General features: G+C 40.1%; 1 protein-coding gene across 3 annotated transcripts; it reads left to right on the top strand.

Moving 5' to 3' along the window:
- Positions 1-752: 752 nt before the first annotated feature.
- Positions 753-21,969, top strand: TTF1 (transcription termination factor 1). Of its 3 annotated transcripts, none has more exons than XM_067541906.1 (11): positions 753-833; positions 2,732-3,688; positions 4,669-4,919; positions 5,496-5,681; positions 6,646-6,724; positions 8,838-8,968; positions 13,487-13,700; positions 14,545-14,634; positions 15,876-15,941; positions 16,708-16,793; positions 18,810-21,969. In XM_067541906.1, exons 2-11 carry the CDS (start codon positions 2,796-2,798, stop codon positions 18,941-18,943), a joined length of 2,130 nt encoding a protein of 709 aa, XP_067398007.1. In that variant the 5' UTR covers positions 753-833; positions 2,732-2,795; the 3' UTR covers positions 18,944-21,969. The 3 variants fall into 3 exon arrangements, with proteins under 3 accessions (XP_067398007.1, XP_067398009.1, XP_067398008.1); XM_067541908.1 differs by having other exon boundaries at positions 5,580-5,681; XM_067541907.1 differs by lacking the exon at positions 753-833 and adding an exon at positions 2,220-2,439.
- Positions 21,970-22,840: the final 871 nt, after the last annotated feature.

Here is a 22,840-nt window from a genome sequence, read left to right on the forward strand (position 1 = left end):
GTTTTTTTGTAAAAGCATGGCAACGTTCAAGTCATTTACAGAGTGTCCTGGGAGACTGAAGTGCTCTCCAACTGGTCTATGGATGTTTCTATTTTTTATGTCTGATCTGTGTCCATTTATTCTTTTGCGTAGTGACAGTCTGGTTTGGCCAATGTACACGTCACTACCCATTTTCTCACCTGAGTTGCTGACACAGCCCTAGAACGGAAATGGTTAAGCACAGCTTTTGGGCCACTAAAAGCAGACGAGTCCGTGTCCCAGTCTGTCTGCAGGCAGTTCCCCAGGCCGGTTGTTAGGCTCATGCCAATCGAAGGGGCGGGGTGTGTGTGTGGGGGGGGGGGGGAGGCAGGCGTACCAAGGACTCGGTGGGACTGGGGCTGTGCAGGTTTCCCCTGGAACCAAGCCGACGGCCACCGACCGCAGCCAGCCCCTGGCAGCAGCGCCCCAGGCGGGACCACGGTGGGCTTGGCTTGCCACGGGGGAAGGGAACCCTGGCGCGGCCCGAGCTCACCCGGTTTCGGGGGAAGGGCCCAGGGGGAGCCCCGCAGGCCGGGCCCAGCTCGCTAGGGAGCAGGTGCGGCGGCAGGACCCTGCCAGCGCCCTGCCGGCCCACGTCCGCACGACTGGGAGACTCGGCTCCGGTCCTCCTCAGGTCCGGCTCCGGCAGCGGACACTTCCGGTCGGGGTGGGGGGCAGCGGAACTCGGTGAGAACACTTCCGGCCCCGCAGGCCCGGGGGAAGTGCGATGGTGACGGACGCTTCCGGGAGGGAGCGTGAGGGTTCGGGGCGGAGAGGTGCCCGGTGTGTGTCCTGCCGTCGGCTGAGCCGGCCAGGTACGGGCTGGGGCCTGCAATAGGGCTAGGGGCGAGGTGATTGGTAGGAGGCGGGACGGCGATGCGGGAGGGAGGATTGGGGGGAACGAGAGGGTTGGAGGCAGTGGGGTGGGGAGGCGGGGAGTGAACAGGACGAGTGGAGGGGGGAGGGCGGGATGGATGGATGAAGGGTTGGGGTGAGTGGGGGGAGGGAGGCAGGGATGGAGGGTTGGGGGCAGTGAGGTGGGCGAGTGGGGGGAAGGAGGGAGGGTTGAGGGCAGTGGGGGAGGGATGGAGGGAGGGTTGGGGCGGGGGGAGCAAGTGGGGGAGAAGGGAGGAATCGGGGTGAGTGGGGGGCAAGGGATGTGGGCAGAAAGCATAATGAGTCCGGGGCGGAATGTTATTGGGACACCAGACCCGAGGTCCTTGATGTGGAGGTAAATGCAGCTGGGGATGGAACTATGGGAGGAATCAGCACTAGCTTTAACACAGTAACTTGCTTCACTAGGGTGGGCATGTGGTTCAGCCCTGCCATTCTCCCTGGCTGCCGCCTGCCACAGAATGGTGGCTGTGTGGAATAGGTGTGACCATTTGTAACATTGATACCAATATTACAAGATTGCAGTGAATCTTACAAGATATGCCATGTAAGGTATCAGTGTTGATTTACAACTAGATAGAGCTTTTACAATAGATTTGGTACATCTTTTTTGGTACCTAGGAGAGTACACTATAACTATATAAATTTATTTAAGCAATTATGTAGCTTAATGTTTTCAGATTCTTATTAACTGTACATATTTATTATGTTAGAAAATGGTGAATGATATATTGCTTATATATTGCTTATTTACTAGATAATTAACTTTTTGTTCATGATTTGTGTCAGGCTGCATTAGGATGGTAAGTGGATTTTAATTAAACAGACAAAACAGCATATAACATTTATTTTTATTAAACAAAACAATCTTAAATGTTTGGAATACAATAATTTCTCTTCTCAAAACATATTTCATATTTACAACCATATTATAAAAGGTTTAGGCCGTAACATATTTTTTATTAAATTCAGATTTCATTTTAAACCGATGTAGTTTTAAGAAGAAAACTTATTATAATTTAAATAACAAATTAAAGCAATTCAATTTAAATACAAAATTCAACTATTTTTATCCACCTGGGTTTTGTGGTATATGCGTGCATGTGGGCACATCATTACCAGCAATGGAAATTTGGTAATCCAAAGTCTGCCTTCGATAATGTGTCATTTTTTGGTCTTCACCAATGAATTTGTCTTCTCTGGTAAAAATAGTCAAGTTTAGGTCGAGTTTAGCTGGCGTGTGTAAGCCAAGCTCCACCACTTTTCCTAGCCCAGACAAAAGCAGTCAGAGATGTGACTGAGGGCAGAATTTGGTTTACTTTTCTGATTTAGATTTCTTTTAATGATGCTTGAGCCAGGATAGAATTCAGCTCTTTTCCATAACTCTGTTGGTCAAGTTAGGGCTGATAGTAATTATCAATAAAAATTATTTTTGTCACTATAGTAAGGAGATATAACATGAAATGAATACAAGCTGGGAGCACATCTGTTGAATAAGAATGTACTACTTTTACCTAAAGAGACAAGGTGGGTGAGGTAATATCTTTTATTGGACCAATTTTTACCTAGTCACTTTTCAAAGTAAAATTGCACTTGAAAGCATAACAGCTTAAATGTTTTGGTTCTTTAGGTAAACTGAATGACTCTGAAGTTGTGCCAGTGGTAATTTTAAATATCCTTGTTTTTCTCCATGTAACTCTATTAAATGGTGGTGATGTGAAGATTTATCAAGATAGCATCTCATTGCATGTTGTTGACTTTCATGAAGTTTACTTGTGTAAATTATAACACTTAAGTAAACCTTTTCTTTTTATTAAAGGAAAGTGAAGCAGACATAAGAAGCAAGCACAACTTATTTTTGTGTCCTGGACTCTATATTAAAGATGAAGAAGAAAAACAGAGAACATAGTGAGAGCCTTGAAAGCAACAAAAAGATATGCATGCAGAGTGTGGAAGTTTGCCCTCGTTCTCCTTTGCTCTTTGAAGATCAAGCTTCCCAGGACATTGATGTTCATGTAAAGAAATCAAAAAAAAAGAAAACCGAGCAAGAGAAACAAGACACCTGGCTAGATGATTCTTGTATTGGTGTGAATTGTGAAATTAATAATGAAACTGTAATAAATACTTCCAAAAAGAAAAAGAAAAAAAAGAAACGGAAACATAGTGATAATGAGGAGGAGCAAAATAATTTGTTTTGTATCCATGTGAACCAAGATAATGCTGATAACCTGCAAAAGATGGACACTTCTTTGGAGAGTGTTGATTGTGTTTATGTAAATATAGCTGCTAAGAAGAAAAAAAGAAAAAAGAATTTGTCAGAAAAGCAGGATGAGGTAAATGAACTGCCTGACTTGTATGCATTTGGAAATGACTGCAGAAGCCAAAAAAAGAGAAAAGAGACTAGCCCCTGTGATACACAAGAATCCACAGATGAAACTTTTGCATCATCGTTTTTGTCTTATTCAGAACAAAATTCTACCTCCTCTCAAAAGACAAAAGATGAGGTTACGATGTTAGATTCACCTACTAAAAGGAGCACCTCAGTAGTGCCCAAAAACCCCCATAAAAATAGAAAATCTTCCAAAAAAGACAAGACTGATATGACAAAGATTTCTGTAGTATTGGATGAAAATCCTCTGGATGTGGCTGCTGATGTTTCTAAGGTTACTTCAGAGGGTAATAATGGCTGTTCTGAAGAAACCATGGCACCAGTTAGAAAGATTAAAAAGGGAAGTCAATCACACTCTGAACAAGCAACCTTAGAAGCTAAGAGAAAGTAAGGCTTGAAATTTCTCTGTCTCATTATTTCTACTGCTTTCCATCACCATGTTAACTGAGCTTCTGCATTCAGTGAAGTAAAATATGTTCTAAAAATTCTTTCACTATAAATAATCAAAGGTATTAGTAACAGAAAGAAAGGGAAACATTTTAAGTCTACAGCATCTCTCTTAGTACCTCCTTCAAAATGTCTATGGATATAAGCTACATTTATGTGTTGGGGATTCTGATGACCTTGACAAACGATTTGATCAAGCTTTGTTATCAGAATTCCTTAATGGAATTACAGCAATATTGTAAGGTTGGATAGGGTTGGGATGAGGCTTGAAATATAGTTCCTTCGGCCTTATCCATACTAAAAAAATAGGTCAACATAATATATATTGACTTACAGCCACCGCTAGCAGTGGCTGATGTCCACACTGCTGTCCTTGGTTGGTGGAGTGTGTCCTCACCAGGAGCACTTCCACCGACCTAAGGGACAATGTGTGGAGCTGAGAGCCCTGGCTCAGCCATGTAATTGACAAGGCTGCCCCCAGCAGGAGCTCCTGGAGAAGCTCCCAGACTTCTGACACTGGCTCATAGTGGAGAGCAGGGGTGAGAAGCCTAGGCTGCTGCAAGCCGGGTCAGCTGGTTCCTGGTCCCGGCTAGAAGCAGGGCAAGAAGTCAGGGAGCTTTTCTACCTGCTCTCCACCGGGGCAGCCTTGTCAATTACACAGCTGAGAAATTGACATTGCGTCACCTTAACTATGCCAACAAAAGCCCTAAACCTCTGTCGAGGTGGTTTGTTTTTGTCCAAAACAATGGCACTTTTGTTGGCGGGGGAGGATGATTTCGTGTACACCAGCAATATTTTGTCAAAAAAAGCTGACTTTTTTTCGACAAAACACTCTAGTGATAAGCAGGCCTTACTCTTTGCTTGAAGAAGAGGCTGATAATCATCTGCACCATTGAGCTATATATTGTTCTCTTTACCAGGTTACCAGAGTCTGTAGCAATTGAAAATGAGGAAGACCTGGATGTTTGCTCCCTTGGATTTGCAGAATCTGAGATTTCTATGATGGATGATGAAGAGTCCTTTGAAACTTCCATGTGTTCAGCAATGGATTTGGAGACTGCAAAACGGGAACTGGAGGAGTTTATTCCTAAAGTGTGGACAATGTCAGAAAAATCAGTCCTAAAGATGATTACGAGAGACCTGAGCAGGTTTAAAAGGTTTAAAGAACAAGGTGAGCTCCCAGGAGGACACTGTACTGAATGGGGGACTGAAAGTAATTGGATAGAGGAGAATAAAAAATAAGATTTTATACAGAGCCTTTCATGTCCAGAGTATCTGGCTTCTAGAAATTGAAATGCAAGAGACTCAATCACAGCTTCACATTCCAGTGTAATAGCAGCAGATTTAAATTATTTAACAGAAAGATGAAAAAACCTGACTTAACTCCAGCTAGATTATTTCTTTAGGATGTTAAAACATTTACTGTCTGAATATTGTTTCCTTGTTCTGCATTATATTCTATTGAAAATGATAGTTGCATTCTATCTATACATAGCTCTGTCATATGCTTATTCCCCAGTTCCATTTTTCTCTTATTTCAGTCTTTCTTGGTGCACATTAACCTAGCACCGAAATTATAATTAAGAGGATACATCTAAAACATCCATCATTGCTCCCTTTCTCTGTGAATTTCTATCTTATCATTTGATTGCCAAAATTTACTCTAAACTTGTCTTTTCAAGATGTAATACAAATGAGGAGTTGATTGAGTTTTGTTTTCCTAAATATAACTTGTTGTTTATTCTAGGTATGCCTATCAAGTTTGGCAGGTTTTCTGAGAAGGAAAATAGTCAGATACGGAAGAATGTTGAAGACTTTTTATCACTTACAGGAATAGAGAATGCAGAGAAACTATTATTTACCTACCGGTACCCAGAAGAGAAAGTAGCCATCTCCAATTTGAAAATAAAATACGCTTTCTGTATGAAGATTGGTGAGTTAATTATAGTCCCCCTTTAGGTAGATGGATTCTGCCCTCCAGTATATGGCGGCATCATTTGCATGTCTTGTAAAATGATCTGTTGTTTAAAAATGTTCAATTGTAAATCTGATTAAAATGATGCAAACACAATTCTGAACTTAAATATAGTTAGTAAAATATCTTTTATGCAGTTGTGAATACCTGTGTTGATTGATGATGGGGTTGGAGGTTAGGATTCAGCTTCATCCCAGCTAGCAAGGTTGACTGATTTTTAAGGCCATTATGATTAAAAGTGCAATTTGTGCCAAGATTAACTGGTTGAAATTTTCAAAGCAATCTAGAAGGCTTATTAATGGTAGATACGAGTCTAAATCCCTTAGACTGCTTTGAAAATCTTAACCATTGTTCGCAGTGTATTGTTCTCAGTGCAAATGATAAGATGGCAAATTCCATGCACAGTATTGGCCTAAAACAGAAGGAATTAGATTACTAAAAGAGGAAGATAGTCAAAATGTTTGTGTATCTAATTTCTTTGCTTTGTTCACATCTTGGAAAATTAACTATTGAACTTTTATATACAGCGCAGTAGATGATTTCCCAAATTACTTGCTTAAGCCCCTCTTTCATGTGTTCTAGAAAACAGGGTCAAACCACATTTTCTCTTCAAAAAGTGGATGCTTCAAATAACATACTTATTCATATTTGTCTTTTTTATCTCTTTACTTAATGCTTTTCTAAATGATTTTTCATGCTACATTTATCTTGTATTTACTGTTTGATGAAACTATTCAGGAGATTCAATTCAAGTTGGTCCCTACTCCTTTTTTCTTCCATTTTCTTCAGCACCATAGAATGTGTTTGTACACTGATTGTATAAAATCACTGATACCTTTTTCTTTACTATGTTATGTTACTTTCCTCAGTAGCTTTTTCTCTATGTGAAGTACATTTTAAAACCGTTTTATTTGTCTTGCAGCTGAGGGGATTCCACGGCCCTGGAAACTGGTATATTTTCGGGCAAGGAAGATGTTTGACCCAAACAACTATAAAGGGAGGTAAGAAAATAAAACAGGCAGTGTCTGAATTCATAAATTGTCTCAGCTATTCACACACTAATTTATTTCAGTTTTTAAAACATATTTACTAAGAGGGCCCCTACCCTCCCCTGATGTGAGAGAACTTTCCAGTAACTAATACACAATAATGAATTTACACTGTTCTGCTGACCAGTCCTAATTAATTCCTATCCCATGACTATTATATTGTAACTCCCAAGTAATGAAACACCCTGTCCTGCCATAAATCTAACCCCTACACAAATATCTGAGCAAAAAGTTGGGTCTTGCAGCATGTATGGAAGGCTACAAAATCTGGGGTTTTGGCAGAATGGGAAGAAGTGCATCTCAGAATTGAGGGTCTGTCACCGTGTCTCAGTGGGTCACAGTTGAGAATGCCAAATTCAGGACACACGACTGAGAAATAAGGCAGACTCACCTCAAACTGGTGATTATTCTGTCATTAAATTATACCAAGCCAGTAGCAAAGAGAACTTTCATCTCACTACAAGAAGTAAAAAATGCAGTCTCCTTAGGCATGCCAGCCTGGGCTCATCACCAAGACACTAGACTCTATGATGAGTGGTTACTGAAAACCAATTTAATCAAATATAGGGTCCTTCTAATCCCAAAGGATCAGACACTTAGCCAGGTCAGTATATAATTTAGATTTTACCCAGTAATCCTGCTGATGCCAATCCTTTAGTAACTAAGACTAAAACTTTAATAAGAAAAGAAAAGAAAAAAAGAGTTATAAATGGTTAATAGATCATAAACATACAAGTGATATTTCAGTGTTCATAGCTCAGGATAATAGCAGTGATGGAATAAAATGCTATCTTGCAAAAATCTCTCTGGAATTACCCAAACAGGTTGTGAGTCATCATTTTTTTTTGTATAGGGTTTGTTAGAAATCCAGTCCAGGGAAATGAAGACAAAAATGAAGCGCTCTCAAGGATCCTTTTGTATCCTCTACCATATCCATGGAATTTTACTGTCCCAAAGCTCAACACTTCTGTTTGTGGAAAATTAGTGGCCCAAGATGGAGCCCAGGGTCACATGAGCATATCATATGTCCTTACATGCTTTTATGATTCACAGGGGCAGCCATTGCCCATATTCTTGCTGAGGTGTCCACAGGAAGGCTTACTGGTCGGATGAGTTTCTTCTCCAGACCATTGTTAGAGTGAAGTGTCCTTAATGGACCATCAACACATAGCTGTCTGGTCTTGATATAAAACTTATCCGGTGGATGTTATCCAGGAATATGACACATGTAAGATATAAGTCCATGGCCAATATTCATAACTTGAGATACAAAGATGATACAAAGATAATCGTTCTTAGCAAATCATAACTTTTCCATTGACATCTTACATGATATACTTTGTACAAGTAGGTTGCAATTGTGTAACAGTGGTAATATCAATGATCTAAATGGTCATATTCAATCATACAGCATCACAGGGTCTCTCGGAGAATGCCCTGTTATGAGTTTGGACTCCGGAATTTCTGTTGTGATTGCTACTCTGTTTGTGTGAACAAGAAGAGAGGGGGGTATCTTAGACAGCACACATCTTTTGATGGGTTTGATATTGCATTAGAAGAATCTCTCTTATAGTTGCAGTCAGTTTGGATTCATTCAAAAACAAAATGTGGCATGTATAATTTGTTGCTGATTGGATTTTTCCTTTTTTTTTTAAAAAAAAGGTTGAGTTCTGTAGTCTGAAAATTCCATGTCTCATAATGACTGCGTGAATAAGGTGTAATCTCTGAGTACTGCCTCTGTCCAAGTTCCTCTGCCAATTCTGTGGTTTTACAATCACGTTTTCTACTCTAAAATATTTTTTTCTACCTTGTTGCTTCATTCACACGAACAGTGGAGACTGACTGTACAGGGGAATGTCTTTATTCTCAGTACGGTCAAATGCACAGAATAAATAAACTAATATTCCTGTAAGTGTAAGACTAGAGAGAGAGTGTGTCTGTTTCAAAATACTGCTTATAACAATAGCAGGTATCTTTTCAGACTTTTTAAAGTTGATGTTCCTCTAAAGCAACCTGGGGTGGTTTGGATTTGTGATTTGAAGCTGCTTACTTTTTGCTATCTTAGGTATTCTGAAGAGGAAAAAGAAAAATTAAAGAAGTACCATGCTATACATGGCAACAACTGGAAGAAAATTTCTGAGTTGATGTCCCGCAGTACCCTCTCGGTTGCTATGAAGTATTCTCAGATTAAGTCCCGTAAGACATAATATGCATCATTTAAAAATAACTATTCACGTTTTAAGCTACTATTCTAGCAAGTATTTTTAGTCTCTGTTTTGGATGCTATGCATTGAACAGTTCAGGGGGTTGTTTGCTTTTTTCTGTGGGTTGCATGGGTTCTTGCTTTTCAAAATCACTCTTTTAGGTGCACAGAATCTTAGAAATGTAGAGCTAGAGGGGACCTCAAAAGGTCATCAAGTCCAGCCCCCTGCTCTGATGCAGAACCAAGTAAATCTAGACCACCCTAGAACATTTCCCAGATCTGAAGAAGAGCTCTGTATAAGATCGAAAGCTTGTTTCTCTCACCAACAGAAGTGGTCCAATATAAGATATTACCTCACCCACTTTGTCTCTCTAATATCCTGGGACCATAGCTACAACAACACTGGATGGACCGTCCCTGACAGGTGTTTTTTTAACCTGTTTTAAATCCTCCAGTGATGGGGATTCCACTACGTCCCTTGGAAGCCTATTCCACAGCTTGACTGGAAAGATTTTCCTAATATCTATTCTAACCTAAATCTCTCTTGCTACAGATTAAACACTTAACTTTTTGTCCTACGTTCAGTGGACATGGAGAATATTGATCACCACTCTCCTTATAACAGCTCTTGACATATCAGAAGACTGTTATCAGGTCCCCCCTCAGTCTTCTTTTCTCAACCTTTCCCAATAGGTCAGCTTTTCTAAACCTTTTAACATTTTTGTTGCTGTCCTCTGGACCCTCTCCAATTTGTCCACATCTTTCCTGAAGTGCCAGAATTGGACACAGTACTCCAGCTTAGGCCTGACCAGAGTGGGACAGTTACTTCCCTTGTTTTACATATGACGCTCCTGTTAATGCATTCCAGAATGATAATTAGCCATTTTCACAACTGCATCACATTATTGACTCATATTCAGTTTTTGATATATTATAACCCCGAGATCCTTTTCAGCAGTACTACCACCTAACCATTTATTCCTCATTTTGTAGTTGTGCATTTGATTTTTCCTTCCTAAGTGTAGTATTTTGCACTTGGCTTTACTGAATTTTATCTTGTTGATTTCAGACCACTTCTCCAGTTTTGATAAGTAAATTTTTGAATTATAATCCTATCCTCCAAAGTGTTTTCAAACCCTCCCAAGTTGATTTTACCTGCAGGTTTTATAAGCATATTCTCCATGCCATTATCCAAGTCATTAATGAAACTATTAAATAGTAGTCCAGAACAGACTAACTCCTGTGGGACCCTACTAGATATGTCCTTCCAGTTTGACAGCAAACCATTGATAACTACTCTTTGAGTTTGGTCTTTCAATCAGTTGTGCCACCCACCTTGTATGTATTTCATTAGACCACATTTTCCTAGTTTATTTATGAGAATGTCATGTAGGACTGTAACAAAAGTTTTACTAAAATAAAGATATGTCTACTGCTTCCCCCCCATCCACTAATTAGTAACCTTGTTAAAGAAGGATATTAGGTTGGCTTGGCATTACTTATTTTTGACAAATCCACATTGGCCATTCCTTTTAGCCCTATTATCCTCTAGATGCTTACAAATTGCTTGTTTAATAATTTGTTCAAGTATCTTTCCAGGAATCGAAGTTAGGGTGACCAGTCATAATTCTCTGGTCCTTTTTTTCCCTTATTTTAAAGGTAGGTGCTACGTTTGTTCTTCTCCAGTCCTCTGGGACCTCACGCAGATTGCTTTGGCTAGTTCTTTAAATATCCTAGGATGAATTTCATCAGTCCCTGCCTACATGAATATATCTAACTAAATTTTCTTATGAAATTGATAAGAACAAGCACATCTAATAAGAGGCACAGAGATAAAGTGATGCAAGATTTTAACCTTCAGTTTTCAGCTTTGTTTTGGACATTTATTGAATAAATGAGACCAAAGTCTGGATTGACGGGCTTTTGATTTAGATAGACTTAAACCAGAAAACCAAAGGAGTCTAAGGCAGTTGGGCCAGATTGTCAAAGGTATATAGATGCCTAAAAATGCAGATAGGTGCCTAAGTAAGATTTTCACAGTTTACCTATCTGCATTATTAGGTACGTCAATACCTGTGACAATTTGGCCCTCATTGCCTAACTCTGGCCTGGTCTACACTAGAGAGTTTTGTCGACAAAAGCAGTGGTGGTGTACACACTACAGTCATCCCCTCATTCCTCCCCCGACAAAACTGCTGTTTTTTCAACAAAATAAAACCACCTCAACGAGCGATGTAGGGCTTTTGTCGGCAGAGCTAGGGTGATGCAATATCCATGTAGAAAGATGGGTCTCTCAGCTGCCCCTTGGATCGGTGGAAGTGCTCCTGGTGAGGACGCACTCCACCGACCCAAGGAGAGCAGTGTGGACATGAGCCACTGCTGTAATTATAGCGGTGGCTGGAAGTCGACATCTCTTCTGTCAACTTATTTTTCTAGTGTAGACAAGGCCTCTCATGGACTTTCAATGGGCCTTGGGTCACCTACCATTTTAGGCTCCTTTGACTAACCCCGCCTAAATGTTCATGTACAAGGCCACCGTTCTGACAGGCGAGCAAATAGCAAAAGAATACAATTTAGTGCGCCAAATTTCTTTTGCTGTCGCACTGTTCTCTGCCAAGGGTTTTGTGTAGAGTTTCCGGATCTGATGAGGAAGAAAGAAATGGAAGGAAATAGTGTGGCTAAAATAGTAATCTGTTGGTGTATCAGATTCCTCTTATCTGTTCACCTGCTTACTCAGGAGTCACAGGTTGCCACACTATATGTGAAACAGAGCATTACCTGGCATGGAATGACCCATGAACTATTTATTTTAATCAACTGTTCACAGGACTAACTAAACATAATCAACCGTTTTATTGCATAATGTATATAATGGTATTCCTGAGCTATGGAATAGCTGTAATTTCCATATACAGGGAAGTATAGCATTTGCACTTTCACATTATACTTAATACAGATTCAGCTGGCTGTAGTTCCTTTAGCCAAAGAAATGGCTAAGTATATTTTTTTGGTTAGCTGTTTCCCAGAAATGAGAAGAATTATTTTTTTGGTACCTCTAACCTGGAAAGTGGAAAGATTTTCCTTGCTTCATGGGATAGCAATAAAAATGTTCACTAGGAAGCTTTTGTAACACAGTGGCTGATGTTAAAAAGGAGATACATTAGTGTGTGTCACTCCCCCCGTTTGTCCATTGCAAAAATGGGACCCTATCTCCAGTTAGCACAAATAGGTAATTATGTATACACTAGCTACTGTACAAGTGTTCCAGTTATGTTTTCAATTTAGTACTAATGAAAAGTCAAGTAAACCTATTTTCTGGAGAAATTAAATTGAGATTGAAACCCAAACAGTGCAATAATTGAATCTCTCTCCCCCTCCACATATATACACCTTCACACTCGTACACTCTAGTTCCCATATTCTCATGCAGAATGTTTGAGGAGTTGCCATTGTTTGAAACTGCACTGTAATTCATCAGTAAGGATAAGATTTTGTCACCGAATGCCTGTGTGGCATTTTCCCTTCAGCTTCAGCTCTGTGCCTAGGATGGCGGGACTAGAGCTGTCAGCCAGCAGGGGCCCCAGAGCTCCAAGACCCCAGAGCTCTGAGCCACCAGCTCTGGAACTGTCAGCCACTGCGGCAGTGAATGCTGGCACGCCCCCACAATGGGGCTCAGCCTCTCATCCCCCCCCAAGGGGCTCAGGCTTCTGTCATCCTTCTGTCAGGCTCCCTTCCCCCATTATTTTTAGTAAAAATCACAGACACGTCGTGGACTTCCTCAAATTTTTGTTTATTGCCTTTGACCTGTCTCTGACTTCTACTAAAAATAACTGTGACAAAATTTTAACTTTATTCATCAGCAAATATTGAGAAGAAAAATCAGTATTCTGTAATAGGTCCATTTCTGTTTTTCCAGCTGTTACTACAAGAAACAGATGGCATTAGCTTATAACAGTTTTTTCTTGTTTGCCTAATTATCTCTTTGCACCGCACTTTGACAATATAATGTGCTATATAAACAATAAGTAAGCCTCACAACACACCTGTGTGGAGTAGGCAAGTATCATCTGCATTCGTCAGACAGGGAAATTGATACAGAGGCCAGTTATCAAAAATGGATGCCTAAAGTCAGGAGCCTAAGACATGCATTTAAAATATGGAAAGTGGCCCAACTTTTAAAAAATGCCAAGTATCCAACAACATCTACTGAAGTCAGTGGGCATTGCTAGGGTGCTTGGCACTTTTGAAAATCAGGCCATTTATTTGTGTGCCTGAATATGGATTTAGGCTTCTAATTTTTGGTATCCTTTTCGAAAACTTCAGCCAAAAAGTTTAGGTAATTTAGCCAAAGTCCACTGACATAGTTAGTGATGGGTCTGGAGCTCCTGGCTCCTGGTACCTGTCCTTTGTCCACCTGTGTTGCAGGTTCAGGCACTTTTTTCCCCTGTCTCTTTATTTTACTCACTTGTGAGAGGTACTATATAAATCAATAACTTTATTTAATAATGTAGAGGTTAATTCTGGTCCTTGGAGTAAGGAGGAGACCCAGAAGCTAATTCAAGCCGTGCAGGAGACAGTTTGGAAGGGGACTGATTTGGAAGAAATAGACTCCTTGCTACAGGCAGAGAACTCAGATGAATGTGAAAAGCTCTACAAGAACATACCTTGGACTGAGGTAGAAGCTAAAGTGGGAACCAGATATTGGAGACAGTGTAAACAGAAATGGTAAGGTTTATTTTGGATTTGGGTACGAATACACACTTCTGGGGTTACTTCTCTTTCCTGCCTGTCCCCTTTTCCCAAGCTAGATGTACTGTCATATGTTTGCTTGATTAAATAACTGGTGATAATAGATGTCACATCAGTTGGTGTATAAAGACTTGCTTCTTTTTCAGTTCCAAACCTTATGTTTATCTGTGCACAAACTGAGGCCCCAATTTTGCAGACATAAGAATGTGTAATTAAAAATGGGGCTACTTTCACGTGTAAAGTTAACACATGCATAATTCTTTGCATGGTCCGGGCCTATTCTATTATTGTCCGTGACAGTGCGGTGTTACATATTTTGAATTATTTTTTTAGAGAAAGGAGGCAACTTCAGAGGGCACAATTGGTTGTTTTCATCATAGTAATGAAAATAAATTGCTAGTGAAATTATGGAGAAGTAAAAGTTGTAAGAAATAGAAGATCTAGAACCAAAGTTTGCCCTTACGCTAGCGCAAATCTGGAGTAATTCCATTGTAGTGAGTGGAATTACATTGATGTAAGTGACGAGATTCAAACCCCTAGATCTGAATGTTGCATTAGACTGAGCCTCTCAGATCTGAGCAATTTCACTCTACAGAACATGTTAGCAAGCTCATAAGAGAGGTAAAACCTTTGAAAGGTAGGGGAGAAAGGGTCTTAGAGGGAAAAGCAAAGCTTATAGTTCTATATAAGACAATGAACAAAACACATAACTCTCTATTTTAGCAGGGAACAAAAATAGATGTTTTTTTAAACCCTAAACCTGATTTTTTTTTCCTGACATGATAGGAAATTGTTCTTTTCTTGTCTTTATTTTCCCAAGGATTTCAGTTGTAACAAAGAAGATGTCCAAGGGGCAGAAGATATATGGAGGGACTAAAGGTTTACAAGCCAAAATCAATCTTATTAAAAGGTACGGATCATATTTGTGCAGTGTTCTGTAGCTTTTGTCTAGGGATCATGGGTTGTTATTAAAGTGTCCTGGTTGACAAGAACCTGCTAGTAAAGTAAAAATTGGGCGTACATGTGGTAAAGGAAAAATGAAGAGGTGGGAGGTTTCTGGATTGTTAAACTCGAAGGACAGTAAACTCCATGGTGTTGGGTTCCCCACTTAGGTTTCTGTAATGTTTATACAGGCATTTTGTAACAGAAAAACAGTTATAAAGCATCCTAATAATTATCCTTGGGACTTAGAGTGTGCATTGATTATGTAAAAGCAGTACTTTCATGCTCAGCAGAGCTGCTCCTTGTGTGTGTTCAGATTCATATTTGTTCTCCATTCCTTTTACTCTTGTTAGTCCTACAGAGCCAGTCCGCTCAAACTGAGAAAGTTGTATGTTCTTTTCCATCTCATGCATCATCAAGAGAATTATTTAAATTCCAATCAGTAACAACTGTGTAATCCTAGTGCCGTCAGTGGGTTTGCCACAGGTGAATGAGAGCATGATCTGAAGACAGGCAGTTGCATGCATGTTAATTATTATTGAGGACCTAATTTGGCTTGCAACACCTTTATCTACCAGTAATAAAGCATAAGACAGAAAGAGCCTAGGCTGAATCTTCGTGGCTGGCACTTGGAGAAATATGTTTTTACTCTTGTAAACAGAGCACATGCAATCTGGAAAATTTCAGCCCAAATAGATTAAATTTTCACAGAGATCTGAGCAATTCAAAAGAAGGACTTTAAATAAAGTGCTTCTACTTTAGCACCGTAACTTCTTATTATTGTCATGTATTATTTGTATTTCCGTAGCACCTAGCTACAGACTAGGACCCCATTGTGCTAGGCACTGTACAAACACCTTAAAACAAAATGATGGTCCCTGCCCCTGGGGCCTTAAATCTGTAATACAAGAGACAACAGATGGATATAGACAGACAGTGCTATAGCTTTGCTAATGCACATGAAACAGTATTTGAAAATGCTATTGTGAGCAGGAGTAAAGGTTTTTATATAACTTTGTTTTAATTTGGCAACCTTAATGTTGCATTAACATAGTTTTATGCTCTCCACATACAAGCACACTTGCACACAGATTTTACCAACCCAAAATGTGCTGTGACTTGTAATGGGGGAGAGGAACATAGACTCAGAATTGATTTAATTGCTTTCTCAGATCTCCCTATAAATTCCTTCTGTATTTTGACTTTCAGATTGTATGAAATGAAGGTGGAAGATGCTAACGAAGTGAACTGGGAAGAGCTTCGTGAGATAATTGGGTAAAAACATTTTTTCAGTATTTGGCCACATACAAGTAATATTTATCAGACTGGTTATCTGGCTTGTGCTACAAAGGAATCCACAGGTTTAGACCCATATTGCCTCCTGTAGTCCTATTAAATTCAATAGGATTCTGCAGTTGCAGAGATCTCCGCAGCATTGGAACCTAAAACTTTGGGAATCAGTGTTGAAATTTAAGATGCGAGAAAGCTATTTCTTCCATCAGCCCATTTTATTGGCATACAAAGACTGCCTACTTTCTGAGGCTGAGTTGCTGTTCTCTATGTGAAGGCCTGTGATGAGTAATACTGGGGACATTTTTATTTCACCATTGTAGTATAATTATTGGATAATTGAGTTGTAATTTTGCAGTCTTTCATTAGAACAGAATGGATGCTGTGTGTGTAAAATTACCCAGTACTGTGGACTTCATATACTGTATATTCCAGATCATACAACAGTGGATTTGAAGGGCAAATGCTTTCCACTATAAACCCCACTTACTGTTTTAGTACACATTCATAACATACCATGTTTGCCTTGATGTACTAACGCTAAAGGGACAAGTGTCTTGGACAATTTTTATTCATTTGGGATCTGTATTGAGTGTTCTAAAGACCAAAAGGATTTTAAGGACACTTAGCTAACACAGAGATGTTGGTTAATTGGAGCGAAAAGGGCCATTCCCATGAATGGAAACCATTATAATAGTGAAACTTCCCAACTGTATTTTGTGTCACTAATTTTGAATCTTTCTCTTTTCAGAGATGTTCCTGAAGCCTATGTTCAAGCCAAATTTTACAAGTTAAAAGCTACTAATGTCCCTTCTTGGCACACAAAGACTTTTCCCGGTTAGTGTATTTATGGTTGCATTGTGTGTCAGTCTGTCAGTTTTCCCTATAGAATGTGCATGATCTTAGTCAAATTCTATCATTGTTTAATATTTTTGTATTTATTGTTACACAATAGCACCCAATTCACTGATGCATTTCATAACATCAGTCTGCATCGCCCAGCTGACTTAGGCTTGGAACTTTTTAATACTACTTTCCTTAGAAAGCATATATATGTGTGCACACTGATATGATTACCAGTCCAAGCTCTACCCATTGGAGATACTGCTCCTACTAGATATTCAAAATATGATCATGCATGGTCTCTGTGCTTGGCTTCCTCTTAGTCAGTCCAAATGTGCCCCTGGGCTCAACTGGGCAATGTTGGCTTGGCTTGCCCTGTATGAAACATGCATGCCCCCACTGAGTTTCTTGAACTTGGCTCTCATAAGGGGTAGCAATGTGGTTTATGCTCCCTAGAGCTCTTCTAGTCTCCCTGGACTTGGTTCTTTCTTGACTTGAGGTGGGAAGAAGTGGTACTTTTCCAAGTCAACTTGCTCATGGTGCCAAGATGAGCTGTCGTCATACGTTTTGCAGATCTTCATATATTCTTTTCCCATTCCTTTCTGGCATGCTTTGAGGAGCCATGAACCTGTTAACAATGTTGGCTTTTAAAGTATTATCACTGGGCATCTGAGTTAGCACCCACTGTATGAGATAAACAGGGCTGGTCACACTTCTCAGAGTTATCGTTTTGAGTACTGCAAATGCAGTCAGACATCAGTGTATGGCCATGTCTACACTAGCACTTATGCTGGCAAAACTTTTGTCGCTCAGGGATGTGAAAAAAACAAACCCTGAGCAACAGGTTTTGCCATCATAAGTGTTTGTGTGGACAGCACTACGTCGGTGGAAGACGTTCGCCGACTGAGACAGCTACCGCTGCTCGTTTAGGTGATTTTATTATGTCGGCGGGAGAGCTCTCTCCCATCAACACAATGCGGTTACACAAGCATTCTTACAGCAGCACAGCTCTACCAATACAGCTGTGTCACTGTAAGTTTTAAGTGTAGACTAGTCCTATCAGTCATGTACTAAGGTCACATTTTCAAGGCTAATTCAGCAAACTTAACAGCTAGAAACTTAATTAAAAAGAAAAAAAAAAAAAAAAAAGCCTAGATTCTGGAGAACAAGGAAACAGCATGAAAAAAAAGGTGTTGGTAAGTAATTTGAGCCCTGATTGGTACAAACAAATTACAGTGGTGTGATACCAAATTCCTAAAGGTGTAGGTCATTGAGGTTTGCCATTAAAAGATTATTTTAAATTATTTCTTTTTAACCCGTCAGACATTTAAGTGGAGATTTTTGCAACATTTTTATAGTACAGTAATATATGCTTCCATTACCCCTTTAAACCAACATTCTTAAAGCACTTACCATAATTAAGCCTTACAAAATACTTGTAAGATTGTATTATCATCCCCATTTTACATATGGTTAAGGGATTTACTCAAGGTCACACGGTAAATCATTGACAGCAAGTCAGAGGACCCAGGAATCTGAGTTCCTAGTCCCCTAATCTGCCACTAAACAGCATCCATCACTTAATACCTTTCTGATATTAAAAAAGATAAACTTCCTTTTTGGGTCTGTCATAAAGACTGTACAGAATGAACTCATGGTTAGAACAGAAGACTTAAGAGTCTCAGGATTTCTTGGTTCTATTTCCAGCTTGCTGACTTGCTCCCTAAGCTTAGACAATTAACATCTCTTTGTTAAAGTTCTGAGATCACTAAAACGGATACCATGCTTCTGGATACATTGCAAACATTAATGGTGGTAAGGTTTCTTGTGCATGTCTGCAAAAAGTGCACCATATACTTTTAGTACACACAAATGCAATTGTTACTTTTTTTTGCTGGTGAAATTAACAGTAAGTTCAGTTTTGTAAACCTTTATGAGAGAACACAGTTTGCTAATGAAAAGACCAAAATGCAATGAAAAATAAACTGAAAGTTCTGTTCATTTTTAAAGAAATAATCGATTATCTTTATGATGAGACACGTCCATTGCTTGAGAAAAGATTAGAAAAAAGGCAGAAGAGGATTCGGAGTCGTGACAGGCTCAGCAACGTTGTTGATGACAGTGAAAATGATGACAATAACTGATTATCATCTAAAATGCTCCCTCTCTGCACACCCCCAAAATGAACAATGAATTCTGCTGAAACGGGTTAAATCAGAAACTGCATGTACACGACCATGAAATAATGAGAAGAAGGAAGACACACAAGCCTGTTTCTATTATTCTTTATTGAAGAGTAAAGAAAACATAGATTATTTTTTGCAATAGCTTTGTTAGAGACTTTTAACCTTACCTTCAGATTGTTTTGAGAAGCTAAAGGTCATGTTGTACTGGACTTATGGGAAAACTAAAAAACAATATTTTTTTCTTACTACTTCATTACAAATTTGGTAACAGTCCTGTGTAAGCCTGTCTGACTGAATTTAGGTTTTCAGCATTCTAATGTCAAATTAGGATCTTTTTTTAAAAATCTGCCTTTTAAAAAAAAAAAAATCCATTTATTTTAAATCTGTGTAAGGAGAATGTTAATTTGCTCTGTTCAGTATTTATTTAAAAAATGCAACCAACTGTTTAGGTAAGTAGAGTGTACCACCAGTTTTTAGAGAAAACAACAACTAGAGATAAAACAATGTGAAATGTAATAATTTTGTAGATACTGGCTGTTAAACATTTTCCACTGAATTGAGACATTGGAATATTCATGAAACTAGCGTACTGTTAGCCAGACTGCGGAGAATTGATTGCTATATGGTTAATTAAAGCGGTTACACTGGCAAGTCAGTAACTGCATAGTTGCCCCCTTCATTCTTACCCCCCTTTGCTCTGACCTAGCTAATATAAATTCATTTCAATATAATCATTTATATGACCAAATTGATCTTGATACTATACAAATGGTCAAATAACTTAAGTTTATAAATAGACTCTCTTGAGCTGAACAACTTTTTCAGAAAACTATACTTAAGAATCTTTATTACATAGCCCATGTTAGGTATTGTAGAGGTATTACAGTAATATATTTTTGATTAATTTTGGAGCATTTCTGGGCCTCTGGTTAAATAGTATCAGTTTATAAAATATCCAAATTCAAATGAGCCATAGTGGTCTCTTAGGTACCTCATATGTTTTATTGGCCTGTGCGTTTCATATCTTTTTAATAAAAAAATATTAACTTTTGTGAGTAAAAACTCTTAGGTTGTTTCCTAAGGGCTTATCTGCAGTTGAAAGCTGTTCCAGAATAAGAAAGGTGTAAATTTAGTTCAGAAAGCTGTGTAGGTAAGACTGCTTAGTCTAATGTCAAACTCCGAATTTATGCTGAATGTGATATGTTGCCAGTTCTTTAATTTTAATATTAAAATGATTTATTCATAGATTTTAAGACCAGACAATACCATTGTGACCATCTAGTCAGACCTCCAGCATAATACAGGCCACAGGACTTCTGTGAATTCAGTTTAGAAAGCTATTGAGCTGCTGAGAGTCTAGGGTTGCCAGGTGTCCGGTTTTTGACCAGAAACTCTGGTCAAAAAGGAAACCAGTGTCCGGTCAGCACACTAAAAGTCCAGTTAGCCACAGTAACTGGCCTTCACCACTGGGGGGTGTGACGAGCTGGAGCAGCTGCTTGGCTTAGCTGCTGACTCAGAGAACCCAGCTCTGGCAGAGAGGTAGGCATCGCCGTCGGCCTCCTCGGGTGTGGGAGGAATCCTGTCTGCCCTCCTGCTGTGCCTCAGTTGGCCCAGACTCTTGCTCTGGGGACTGACTTCCCATCCCGTCCCACCAGGCTCTGATTTCCCTGGCTCTGGGGACCGACTTCTGCCCGCTGTCCTGATTTTCCCACCCCAGGCTCTTGCTCCAGGGTGTGTGCGCTCCCAACCCTCCCCCCACTTCCGGATGTGTCTTTGCTTGCTTACTGGCCGCTTACTTGCCCCTGGGACTGACCCCCACCCTCCCCTGCTGTGCCCCAATTGCCCTGGCCCCTTGCTCCAGGACCTGGCCCCCCACCCTGCCCCACTGTGCCCTGATTTCCGTACCGTGGCCCCTTACTACAGGAATTGACCCCTGCCATGCCTCAGTTTCCCCCCCTGGTGCCTTGCTCCACGGACTGACCCCTTAACCCCCCCAGCCCCTCACTCTGGGGACTGACCCCTGACCTGCCTTACCATGCCCTGATTTTCCTGGCTCCTCACTCTGGGAACCGACCCCTGCTGTGACTTGATTTACCTGCCCCTCGCTCTGGAGAGTGCCCCCTCCTGCCCCACTGTGTCCTGATTGCCCCAGCCCCTTGCTCCGGAGACCAACCACCCCCCTCTGCCCTGCCATGTCCCGATTGCCCCTAGCAGCACACTCCAGGGACCGACCCCTGCCATGCCCTGATTGCTCCAGCCCCTCACTTTGAGGACTGACCCCATCCTGCCATGCCCCAATTGGGCAGGTAGCTAGGCTCCGCATCAGCTTCTCCCAGGCCAGCTCAACAGGTGAGTCCTGGGAGGAGGGAGTATAGTGACCAGGGATGGGGCTTGGAGGAAGGGTGGGAGAAAAGGCGGGACTTTGGGGGAAGGAGGAGTGGGGTAGGGGCATCTGGTTTTCAGCAGTTAGAAAGTTGGCAACCCTAGGAGATCTGGGATATGATTATTTCTCCAGCAACAGTTGATGACCCAATAACAACTAAAAGAAACCAGGGAGCTGCACTGTTTTAGATGCTTGTGAGATGTGTTGCTGCAGGGAAATTGCAGAAGCATGAATTGTAGTTTTAGCAGCTATTTTGTTTTAAAAACAGCTGTAATGTGTTGTGCATAAACTTTTACTAGTTTTGGATATGGTGTAGTGTGTTTGCATCTTTTTTACATCAAAGAAGGGCACATTGTGCCTTTTACTTGGACTTTTTTTATGTTCTATGAAAACTGAAGTGATATATTTAAGATTTTCTTAATTATTTTAATACAATCAATGAAGAGAAAAAATAGTCAAACAGACCATACATTCCTTTTTCTTATGGAAGTATTTCTATGTAAATATTAAGAATGTTGAAGGACAAGACAAAAATTGTACATGTCTTAATTTTATCTGATTATTGTAAAGTGGTGGCAATTTTCTATAAATTGAGATGTGACTGCAAGTAAAGTTTGTTTTGTATAGTTTGTTCATTACATTTTCTATAAAGACTCATCAGCCAAAAGAAAGACCCCAAAGTTGGGGAAGTGTTACAGTGGCAGCAGCTAAAGAGCAAAAGGGGATAGCGGCTCTTTATCAGTAAGCGTCTAAATGTGCATAGTACAGCTACTGGGAAAGGCTGTTAAACTTAATGGAGCTCTCCTAATGCTAGGTGTAGCTTCCATTAGTCACCCACAGAAGCATCTTTTACTTGAATTAGTGCAGTCTAGTGGGCAGAATGCTAGACTGGGACACAGACAGTGGGCAAATTGCTTTAGCTCTGTGTCTGTTTCCCTATCTGTAAAATGGGAATAATGATACTTAGCCTCCTCTGTAGAACGGTTTGAAATCTGCAGATAAAGAAGATAACAGCTGGATATTATCGTTGACCCATCCATACTTAGGGTAGCCCAGCTGAAAATGCCAAGGTCATAGCAGGCTGCAAAAAGGAGAGCAGATTCTCCTAAACTGGTGGTAAAACTGCAGTTAAATTCCCCAACCAGTAACAAACACTGCTTCTGATTCCCCACACTGGTTATCAAGAAGCTAAAACAAAAAATTACACCGCACTTTTACTGCATTTCAGTCTCTGGTTCCCAGTCAACAACTAGGTCCAGTAAAGAGAGAAGTTATTTTAAACTCTATTCCCTTTCCCAAAATGTTCTCCTGACCCCAAAGGGTCAGCCACATTGCCAGATCAATTTAAGTTCGATCTTACCCAAAATACCATGCTGCTAGCCAATCCTTTAGTAACTGAAACCAAAGGTTTATTATAAAAAGAAAGAAACAAATTGGAAGAAAAATGGTCAAAGCAATCAGATACATACAAG

This window comes from Emydura macquarii, unplaced genomic scaffold, assembly GCF_026122565.2.
Source record: "Emydura macquarii macquarii isolate MOO-44397 ecotype Brisbane River unplaced genomic scaffold, CSIRO-AGI_Emac_v2 contig_691, whole genome shotgun sequence".
NCBI lineage: Eukaryota > Metazoa > Chordata > Testudines > Chelidae > Emydura > Emydura macquarii.